General features: G+C 39.6%; 1 protein-coding gene across 3 annotated transcripts in view; it reads left to right on the top strand.

The window, feature by feature from the left end:
- Positions 1–11,972, top strand: part of ntng2a (netrin g2a) — a 25,852-nt gene that overhangs the window by 1,065 nt on the left and 12,815 nt on the right. For all 3 annotated transcript variants that reach the window (XR_003039565.2, XM_025008075.2, XM_025008076.2), the window contains exons 2-7: positions 2,039–2,465; positions 5,150–5,408; positions 5,748–5,893; positions 5,992–6,230; positions 7,613–7,785; positions 8,178–8,201. Coding sequence is in view for 2 of the 3 variants with exons in the window: in XM_025008075.2 (XP_024863843.1) it covers positions 2,211–2,465; positions 5,150–5,408; positions 5,748–5,893; positions 5,992–6,230; positions 7,613–7,785; positions 8,178–8,201 (1,096 nt within the window). In the remaining variant the exon portion in view is untranslated. The remainder of the gene's footprint in view (positions 1–2,038; positions 2,466–5,149; positions 5,409–5,747; positions 5,894–5,991; positions 6,231–7,612; positions 7,786–8,177; positions 8,202–11,972) is intronic.

Here is an 11,972-nt window from a genome sequence, read left to right as displayed (position 1 = left end):
GATGTTTGTCTCTTTCTTACTGTTTATTCAATGTCACATGCTGTTTTTATTTTGTTTTTTAATTATGTAAAGCACCTTGAAATGCCTTGCTGCTGAAATGTGCTACACAAATAAAATTTAATTGATTGATTGATTTAAGGAATTACAGTGGAACGGTTACTCTGGCTTTGCAGAAGAGGCATCACTTTGCTGTGGCAGTGTTACAAAGGAGATATTATAGTGACACAGTTACTCTGAAAAAAGGTGGCACCTTCACACTGGCAGTGTTACTAGGCTGGTCTTAACATGAAGGCAGTAGAGTGGCACCTTTGCTGTGGCAGCATTAAGGCTCCAGCAGACTCCATAAGAAATCACAAAGTCAGCTCGCAGTCACGTGGTTAAGAGCTGTTTGTTTTCCTGTCATAGTCCACAAGACACTTGGATCAGAACTCTCAGGTAGCTCATCCCTCCTCCTACAGTGCTAAAACAGGTTTCTTCCCACCGGCTTCTCTACTCTCCTGTTCTTGTGCAGATTTTTGCTTCCCTCACCACGAGCAGACGTGCTTATGAAACACATGGAGACAGTACAGGCTGTTTGGCATTTGCAAATATGACGGTGAGCATTAATGAGTGAACGAAGGGAACGTGCCCCTTTGCTGCTCGGCACTTCCTCCCATCCACCACAGCCGCAAAGAGTGCGTGTCTGCAGTCTTTTTAAGTTCATAGGTTTTTACGTTTTGCTGGAGCAGTTGTAAAGCCGACTGTATTTCCCAACATAAACATAACATAAACATGGCCCCACAACTTCTGACCAATCACATAATACTTGGCGCAAACCCCTGTGCAAAAAAGTTCAGTCAGGGCCTTGTGTGACGAAGAGGCGGATAAAGCTGCTACGCGAACAAAAATGACCCAATTTGTGTTTATGCAGAAAAGCTGGTGAGCTTTAATGGAGTTATTTTGCTTCTACTGGCTGAGGTTAGAAAATGCAGCTGTCTTTATAACTGTTCCAGCAAAACCTATAAGCCTATGTTATGGCCACCAAGGACCCAACATATTTAAGGACACGAGACAATGAGGGTTCAAAAAAATAATTGTTTTATTCTTTAACTCTCATGATTCATTTCTTCTGGTTTTACCTTTCAGTGGAGAAAGAAAGAAAGAGAGAATTAAATGTTCTCCGGTTCCCGTGTCCCAAAACGAACAAGTAAGACAAAACCCAAAAGTATTAACAGAAAGGTGGACCTGGTGAGCCGATCAAAAGGAACAAAACGGTACAGCAGGGGGCCAATCCTATACAGGACCGTCGAAGCCCCCGCTAGTACCGAAACTAAGCAACAAAAAATCTAATACAAAAGAAAAATCGAAAACAGGACAACCGGTCCCACCAGGCCAAAATCACGACGAAAACAAACAACCAAAGCTAACAGAACCTACCGCATGGCATGCTGGAGGATGCGGCCTACAAGAACTGGCGAGTTGACGCACCCTGCGTCAGGACACAACTCAGGTGGAGCTGGGCGGCTGGAAGGCGGCCTAGAAGTTAAAACCCAGCCTATTTATAGGCGGACCAACAGCCCACCAATAAACGCAACTAATTACCTAAATAAATGACCCCAAACGCCATAATATATTAACAAAAGGTAATTCAACTAAAATCTCTAAACAAAGCAATCGGGAAAAATAAACAACATTATTAGAATGTGCCCGAAGCACATAACAGCCTATGAAGCTAAAAAGACCACAGAGACAGAGGTGGCTCTTTGTGGCTGGGGCTGTCTCAGTCTTTTTAATAAACAAGCTGGTGGGAAGAAACCTGTTTTAGCTTCCTGGGAGTTCGGATCCAGGTGTCTCGTGGATGATGAAAGGTGTGTGTGAAAATGAACGTCTCACAACCACATGACCTCGAACGGACTTCTTGATGTCTTATGGAGTATGACATAAGACGTCTCCACTGGTGTTACTGTGGCAGCTTTGCAGCGACAGTGTCACTGTGTCATAGAGCTGTCAGTGAAGCATCTTGTTAGAATTTGATTGGATTTTTGTTGTTTTGTTTCAGGACCTTTATGGGGTGGGACCTCGTATTGTTGACTGGGATTTTTTATGCTCACCTGGATGTCACGATAACCTCACCGTGAATATTTTCTGTCTGAAGCCGTGGAGAAGGAGCTGGACCTGTAAAGAGAAAAATGAGGATTCCAATGAACTTCCTGTCTGACTGACTGTACAACATGATAGCTTTCAACTGGCCCCCATATTGGTTCATTCGGTTCTTTGTTCTCCCCACCCTGTTGCTGCCATGGTGCTGGACTCAGATCAGCAATCAGTTTGAAATGTGCCGCTCCCGGCGTAGTTCAGGGGTGGGGTTAGAACGGCAGGTCTATGCCTGTCAGCCCCCCTCAACCAACATGAAGGAGTTTATGCAGATTAGAGTTGACCCCCCTGGGATCACATGTGGAAACCCACCTGAAAGGTTCTGCACATTGGTCAGTCTAATGCACAATTCTGCACATATGAAGATATACCTGAAAACAGATGTTTCCATCCACTGTATAAAAAGACAACCATTTGTTTCTCACTGTCTGACATTAAATCAAACTGAGCCTTTCCTGTTTTAGGTCAGTTAGGATTCCCAGAATTATTTCTAGAATCTAAATACTTGAATACTGAGATTTTTCTTTTTTAATACACACACCACAATATTATTTACATACACTAAAATTGTCTTTAAACAATTTGGGAAACCCAGATGATGGTCTCATGGCAATGGAAGGTTATGATTGGTTAGTTGACAACATTTTTCTTGTGAAATTCCCAATAAGTTTGATGTGTCACATGACCCTCTTCCCATTGAAAAAAACAAAAGTTGGATCCAAAATGGCCGCCATGGTCACCACCCATCTTAAAAAGTTTCCCCCCCTCCCATATACTAATGTGCCACAAACAGGAAGTTAATATCCCCAACCATTCCCATTTTGTAAATGGCCCACCCTGTACAAAAAGAAGACTTTTATTGGATGTACCATTACCACTAAAGGAGGCAAAAAAGTGACTAAAGCTTTTACTTGGGGGAAAAAAGAGCACAGAATGTGTGAGGGAGAAACAGAAATCATGCTAAATCTAAAAACCTAAAACACAATGACAGAGAATGAATACATTGAAGGTGTGAATATTTTGAAATTTATCATTTGAGTCCTGAACAAAAAGGGCAACTTGTGATTAGCACAAAGTTTGAACAACAACAACAAATAAAAGAACAGAGTAAATGATATCCTGTGACTTCCTGCAGAGGTGGTTAGCCACAGTTTGGACAGCTCTGAACACACCTGGAGTGTTGCTGGGTCATGCTGTCTGTCTAATTGTTCCTTAGGGAAAGTCAGGTTGTCCCTGAATTATTGATAAATGCAAAAGATAATGAAATAAAACCTAAATGTTAATAATTCATTTGATATGGTATTTAAAACATTCTTGAAATACAACAGGAGAAAATTCACAACAAACATTAAAACAAAACACACACATCCAAATTAGCTGGAAACCATTCAACAGAGAAAACTGCTCAATATAAAAACATGAAAACAACAAAGAGGATAAAACTAAATATTCAATGCTCAACTGTAAAGACAAAACTGTTGTAATAAACACATGATATGATCTATAAGCAGAGACACAGATATTTCAGAAAACCATCAACAATTAATTGAGATCATGAAGGGATGTCACTGGGGGATTAAATACTTCACTCAGTGTAGATTTTTCAGTCAGTGAAAGAGTTGCTTAGTTAATTGAGTTTTGTGGCTGCAGTGTGACAGTTGGCTACAGCAGTTAAAGTTTAGCGATAAACCTCTTACTCCCTGATCAGATTAGTGTCAGTGTTAATCTGTCTGAACATCCAGTAGGGTAAATAATGATTTGATGCACTTCTAATTTTGTAAATTGGCTAAATTACAAAGAAATGAACAGTTTCTACTTTTAATGGTCATTTCATTTTAATTGAAAATAATTAAACTAAAAATGAAGGAAAAAACACATGACATAAAAGTTATAAAATGATTTGCATATCATTGAGTGAAAGAAATATTTGGTCGGTGAAGTCGTCCTCTAAACTAAGCAATAAAAAAGCCCTAAACCATGTTTCCACCTCAATGCTTGACTGTAGGAATGATGTTCTTCAGGTCATACTCAGCATCTCTCTTCCTCCAAACATGGTGGCTCAGATTTAATCTGAAGACATGGATTTTGTTCTTTTTTGACCACTGCAAGGGGATCTTCAGTCTGTTACAGCATAGTGTTACCAATGGTAACCTTGGTGACTGTGGTCCCAACTGCCTTAAATCATTGTGGGCTGATCCCTCATCATCTTTCTCAGTCCATAAGGAAGGTCTTGCATGGGGCTCAAGACCATAAGCAATTGATGCTCATTTTATATTGCTTCCATTTCTGAATAATGGCACTAGCAGTTGCTACCTTCTCACCAAGCTTCTTGCTGATTGTTTCATAGCACATTCTGGCTTTATGCAGATTTACAACCTTGTCATGATTTCCTTTTACATCTCTTTGGTCTGAGGACTTGGAATGGAAGAAACTTATGAACTGATTCTGTGGACAGGTGTGTTTTAAAGACATACCAAGTTCAGATTTGGAGTGTATGTAATTTACCGACCGAGATCTGTTTAGTTATAACCAAACTGTGGGAATCAGAATTCTTTCTGAATTGTAGAGGATCAATAACTCAACTTATTTCCACCAATGATTTGGAAATCAATCTGTAACTTTTAGTATAGTAGTATGCTTTTTCAAAATTTTTAATCAATGTTCTGTTTCTGTTCATCAAAATTAAACTACCATAAAATTCAATATTGATGTCGTGGAAAAAAATCCTCTAAGAGTGGTGATTCCATAATCTTTGCCAGGGATTATAGGACAGTGCTGTTGGACTGAACTCCTCTCTATCCCCTCATATAGGATAGTTTTAATTTTTAGCTGGCAACAGTTGTTTTCTTTGAATATATCTTTGGGGCTTAAAGACAAAGTCATGGTAAATCCTGCAAAAATGTTATTATTTAAGGAACAGAATATTTGTATCTAGTTAAAAGTTACCAGACACCTAAAGAGTACCTGTTTCTGATGCCAAGCCCATTTTTGTTAACAAATTTGTTTGTGTGAACAGGAGAATCCTTACCTTTGCAGTGATGAGTGTGATGCCTCCAGCCCCGACCTGTCTCACCCTCCTCATCTGATGGGAGACAGGGAGAGGGGTGGGCTTATCACCTATTGGCAGACAGCTACATGGTCCAGGTATCCTGAGCCCTTACTGGCCAACATCACTCTGTCATGGAATAAGAGCCTCGAGGTGGTTGATGATATCATCATTACCTTTGAGTATGGCCGACCAACCAGCATGGTGCTGGAGAAATCTATGGACAAAGGTAAGAGACCAAGATGGGCTGCGGGGGGTGGTGGTGGTATATTCATTAAATATTTGTTTATAGATGTATTATTTCTCAGCCAGAGACTAGGTTCTCACAAAATTTAACAAGACAGATACCAGTGAGGCAGTCATCAGAAAGCTCATCATGACAAAAATGTGTCTCTAGTATAAAAAACATCATATGTGTAGGAAGCCATACAGATATTTATGTCAGTTCCAATCAGCTTTAACTTGCCAGTAAACTGAACATACGCCGTCTGTAGGATTGTGTTCTGAACACCAAAATTTACCAAAAAGAGTCAAAAAAACATTAAAAATGTGTTTTTTTGTGCTGCAGGTGCAACATGGCAGCCATATCAGTACTATGCTGATGACTGCCTTGAGGCCTTTGGCATGTCGCCTAAACAAGTTTCTGATTTAGCACCAACAAACTTAACTCGAGTTGTTTGCACAGAGAACTATTCCCGCTGGGTTGGAGCTAAGGTGAGTAACTGGACCTGAGTACTGGGCAAAACTGGAACACTAACATTATATTGCAACTGACAGATTCATGCATCTGCTTTTTGACTGAAACTCATCAGGAGGAGAAGAATGTGGTGTTTGAGGTGCGTGCTCGGTTTGGTGTGTTTGCTGGTCCAAAGTTGATTAACATGGACGCTCTGTACACCCGAATGGAAACAATGAAAGGCCTCAGAGACTTCTTCACCTTCACCAACCTCCGACTACGACTCCTCCGTCCAGCGCTAGGAGGAACCTATGTACAGAGAGAAAACCTGCTGAAATACTTCTATGCTGTTTCCAACATCGATGTCCCTGCCAGGTCAGTAGTTCACAACCAGTGAGACCTATTGACATGCGATTACAACTTCACAAACTTTAATGACATCCATAAACAAATTCTAATCAACCTACCAACATCCCAACATAATGACAACCTACTGTTTACATTTACTGACCACACACCGAACCAGAACTAACTACCACCATCCGTCCATCCATCTATCTATCCATCCATCACAGAAACTCATGACAAGTACAACAGTGTTTTTTACAGAAACATATTGTAATAAGTGACCAAAGTGGTAACTCCCAGAGGTTCAACTAACTATTAAAGATTCAGAGAAAGACAACTACAGTGCTGTGGTTTGTCTGATTCACTATCATGTTTGGTTGAAAAGACAAAGGGCTGAAAAGAAATCAGGAAAATTTTCAGCAAGTACCAGAAAATGAAAGGTGGAAATCCAAGATAATTTGAAAAGTGCTGGAAATGTTCCTGCAGAGGTGAAATGTTTTTGGGGATGTCAGAAGGAGGTTTTAAATTATAGCATACAGATTTGCCTGGAAGAGGACTACTAGAGGACATGCCAGCAGATGTGGAACCAGAGCAAAAAAACATTGGGATGGACCCCACTCCTCTAGCTCATGAATTCTTCACCCTTTTCCCCTCAAGCAGAAAGCTGTGCAGCCTTCAAGAGGAACAGTTTCTTCCCTGTGTCAGGCTGGGTGGGGGAGGAGGCGAACCCAGAATGCAGACTCATAATTTATTAAAACAAAATAAACAAAAACAAGAAACTAAGGTCAAACATAGGACGACAAGGCGAGGAGCAGCAATGATCCAGTTAAGTGTGGGGGGAGATGACCAGGTTTTGAAACAGGAGGTGATTGGAAAGTGGGCACAGGTGAAGCAATTAACAAGACTTGAGACAGGTGTAGATGGGCGTGGCAGGAAGGCAAAGGTGTGACTGGTGACAGCAAACAAGAACAGAAACAACAAACCGAAACACAAAAACCCAAATCCTCACACCCTGAGGTTAATAAACTGCCTCTTAAGCTGCGTTCTGAACTTTGTATACCATGAGATTGTCGGTGCTTATTAATGAACTTTAGGTCATTTCATAATTTTCGGCGGGGCTGGCCTAGGAAACACATTTTCTTCTTCCACGTCTCAGACATGTCGATGAATAACAAATGCATAAAATCTGAATCTGAAATATGAAACAACTGGTACTCTCTTCCTTCAAGGAGGGGTTCAGCAAACATGTACAGTCCCACAAGAACCTTCAAGAATGAACATTACTGCAGGCTGAGTTAGGGTTAGAGTCATTCAATATCAGCTTGGCTGCCAAGTTTATGCAGATAATTGTAATTGGGGGGAATCGGTCTATTATTCATTTTAACACCTCACTCCTGCTTGTTTCTCAGGTGTAAATGTAACCTACATGCATCTCGGTGTGTGCTGCGTGACGCAACGTTGCAGTGTGAATGCGACCACAACACGACAGGACAGGACTGCCAACGCTGCAGTGGAGACTTTGGATCCCGTAGCTGGAGACCAGGATCCTACCTGCCACTGCCCAGAGGCACCGCCAACAGCTGTATGCACCAACAAACACCTGTACACACCTGCAGACACGAGCACTGTCCATTATCTGAACAGAACAGACAATTATTTATTGTTTCCGTATACATTCAGTTTACAGAAACACAAAAATGTTTTCTAAAATAGGATAAACTCCTAAATTTTCAATTAATTAACATGTTTCAAAAGAAAAGAGGTTCCTAGGCAACAAAAAAAAAAAAAAGTAGCAAATATCCTAGATCCTACAGTAACTTGGTTCCAAAAGATTCTAAAATCTGCTGGGTTGTGTCTTACAGAAATAATGCACATATGTAGTATGTAAAGTGGAGAAATTGCTCGTACATACCTTAACAAACACCCAGGTGTTGATAGTTACCTGCCAGATTTGTCTCCCTCTGTTCTTTTTAGGTGAAGGAGTTGAGACTTCAGCCGGTAAGTAATATTTACCTTTGCACTTGACAGTTTACCTGTGTGGTCATCTGTCTGCTAGTTTTTTATGTTCAGCTGTTTTTTGTCTGTTTACCTGTCCTGTTTGTGAGTCTGCACACTTGTCATTGTTGCATCAGAGACTCATTTTCACTTCATAGCTTAAAAGCACAGTATAGATTGATTAAACCGCTATTTTGGTGGAGCACTTTTTAGTATCATTATCTTAAGTGCAACAGAAATTGATCCAATTATTAAAAAGTTTGGAATTTCAGACTGAAACTGACTAAGGTAGTCAAGCTAACAGTTAATAAAAATGGGTCTGCAGCAGATTTTGGTTGTCTTAAAACAAGCTGAATCTGAAAAGTTTTATAATGGTTCAAGAAAACACGTAAACATATGTAGGTGTTGATTGTTGGTCATTCCAAGACTTTCTTAAATAGGTGATAAGAAAAATAGTCCAGTCACCTTTAAAAAAACCCTCTTAGGATTGATATTTTGTCAATTTTAATTTTGCATTTAAGTGTTATTTACACCAAAGTGCAGTTATTTATATCAAAATCTGTGGTCGTTTACATTAAAATGCCTGTTTTTTTAACATAAATTTAAAATCTATGGTTATTTAAATCAAATTTCACCTTTATTTACAAAAAAAACCCTGTCAACAGCAGAGTCTGACATTATGTACAATAAAACCTGTGATTATATACATCTGGGTCATCTGAGGTCCATTACCATGAAACACATTTAAAAGTAACCATGGTAACTAACTATCTGTGGTGTAAACATTTTATAGTTTTAAAGTGTTCATGTAAACAAAGATAAAACCTGTGACACAGAAATTTTTATTGTTTTTGTTTATTTATTTTTTGATAAAGTGACTGAAATCTGCTTATTGTCTGAGCACAATTACAAATGACACCACGATTGGCTAAATTAGGCTCCAGATGGTATTATGATTGTCTGAGGTACATTACAAAAGTTACAAGGGTTGGCTGATTGAGATTACAGATGACACCAGGGGAGAAATGTCAGAATTTTGTTATTTGTCAATGTGGTATTTAGGCAACAGATGCTTTGTGACCTTAATGTACACCAGTTTGATTTAACTACTCAGCCGAAAACACTCAAAAGAATAAATGAATTAGCACTAAAAGAAATGTAATTCTTAAAAATTCACAACATGTTGTTACACAATGTTACAACAACTCTTAGGTTAATCAGCTTGTTTCTTCTCAAACTTCTCAATGCATCATAACTGTTTTAAACTGAAAGTTTGTTACCTAAAAAGATTGTTTTAACTAATTAATAAAAAAATCCAGAAATACAATCATTAAGATGCAACAGTGACATAGGTCAGACATTAGATTGATAGATCAATAAACCAGCTGATTAATGACTGTTCTTGAGGACATGGTTTCTGAAAACGTAACTCAGACAGGCTGGAAACTTTATTTGTCCTACAGAGTTTGCATTTAGCAGTCAGAGAAAGATTAGAAGCCAGAAATCATTTCTGCAGAACACAAACTGAAACTTTTATTGTTTTGTGATTGAGCAGTTTTGCTGTTCCAGACTCCTCTAAAATTTAATTTAAAGTTTGAAAATTGTGTGGAAAAAACAGAACAAGACCAAAATAAAATATTCAGACCAGATGACTGGTTCCTTTGCAGTAATGAGGTCGTTTGAAGAATCAGAGGTTTGGGCACCAACATTTCTGTAAACCTTAGAGTGCAGAGTTTCAAACTTAAAGACTGATTATATATTCAACTTTATTTATAAAGTACTTTAGAAACAACACCGTTGACCAAAGTGCTGTACACCAACAAATAAAAACACAAGGCAAAACACATAAAATTCCAAATCAAAAATAAAAATTATGAAATCAAATAAAACACAATCAAAGTAATAAACAGTTAAAACTATTAAACAATAGAGATAAAAGCCAACATCTCAAACTGAGTTTTAAGAGATGATATAAAAACAAGAAGTGAGTCGGCCTGTCTGATCTGCAAAAACACATCGTTCCACAGTTTGGGGGCAGCGACTGAAAATTCTCGGTTACCTCTTTGACCTCAGGACCACCAACAGGAAGTGGTTCTCCGACCTGAGAGAATGTGAGGGAATGCACTGCTGGAGCAGGTCAGATCGATACTGTGGGCTGAGAACATGCATGCATTTAAAAATAAATATAAAAGCACTTTAAAATCAGTCCGCAAACAAACTGCAAGCCAATGTAGTGTCGCTAAAGCTGGAGTGATGTGTTCTTGTTTTCTGATACTAGTTAAAAGACGGGCAGCAGGGTTCTGAACCAGCTGGAGTCAAGCAAGTGGTGACTGGCTCAAAACCAGCTATCAAGACCTAAAAACAACTTAAAGTCATTCGTCTGCTTTTGGTGGAATTTTATTAACCTAATAAACAATCATGATAAAAAGAAAATCCAATCTTTTTCAGTTCTAGGGTTTCACATATTAGGACATAATCAAAATTATTTAAATCTAATCTCAAGTAAACAAAAACACACAACAGATTCCATCCATCTGGGTGGAGAGCTGGATACAGCCTGGACAGGTCACAAGTCTATCACAGGGCCTCACGATGAACAGCCAGAAGCGGCAATAAGACTAGCTGGTCTTTGCGGCAATTTCCTGTTTTATGAAAGAGCCTTTAATGTTTAGAATAACCAAAAGCTTCTATTCATGCTACAGTGCAATAGTTGTTATTGCAAGATGATAGGGACTTCTTTGGAACTGGTATATTGGTTGTGGCTTTGAAACACTCAGGAACAACAGCTTGTGTCAGAGCAATGTTAAAGATGTTGGCCAGGACATGCTGGAGTTCAAAATATGGTATCTGGACCAGTTCCTTCAGGTGCTCTTCATGCTAGCTGGAGACAGACATATAGTCTGTTGTCAGAGGGAGGGGTAGTGTTTTGTGCCGGTTGTTGTGTTGTGCTTCAAAGCGCACAAAATAAATTAATTGAGGCAGTTGAGCAATGTAATGCCATTGTCACAAGTCTGTGATGAGAGTTTAAAGTTTGTGAAGGTTTAAATGCCAAGCCAGAGAGACTTCTGCATCTCTGGAGTTGCCGTAGTGGCGATATATTTTTCGCCATACTGATGTTTTGCTTCCTTGATGCTCTGGGACAGGTTGGCTCGAACTATAGCCAGTCCAGCAATGTTACTGGCTCTAAAAGCTGTATTCCAAACCCCCAGGAGCCTGTTAACTTTTCCTGTCAACCAAGGCTTCTGGTTAGCACAAACATCAGACACTGATCAGACATCAGTGTCTGATGTCCCTGATGTCTGATCTGTGGCGTCTGATTTTAAGCATAGATTTAAAAGTCTCAACAGTCTCAGTGGTTTGTATATGAAAAGGTAAACTATTCCACAGATTTGGAGCAGCAACTGCTAAAGCCCAATCACCTTACATTTCTGTTTGGATCTTGGAACATATAAGAAAAACTGGTTGGTAGATCAGAATGCTCTTACTGGAGTATAGATGTAAAGGAGATCACATAAGTATGATAGGCGCAGACAGGGGTGGAAATTAGCACCCGCCACCGGCCAAATGCGGGTAAATATTTGAAGTGGTGAATTTGATCAACACACACGCCACTGTGGCGGGTTGGCAATTTGAACAGAAAAGGTGTTATTTGTCCTCCTGACATATAGGGGGCAGCAATGTGCTCGAGTTGCTGCTGTTGCGGCTCTCCGTGCCGCGTAGGTTCATGTTCAACGCTCGTAACCGCCGCGCTGTGCTCGCGCTGCAAGGGAACTA

Source organism: Kryptolebias marmoratus, linkage group LG1 (assembly GCF_001649575.2).
Source record: "Kryptolebias marmoratus isolate JLee-2015 linkage group LG1, ASM164957v2, whole genome shotgun sequence".
Lineage (NCBI taxonomy): Eukaryota > Metazoa > Chordata > Actinopteri > Cyprinodontiformes > Rivulidae > Kryptolebias > Kryptolebias marmoratus.
Note: the sequence above shows the minus strand (reverse complement) of the source record. Positions and strands in the feature narration are given on the sequence as shown.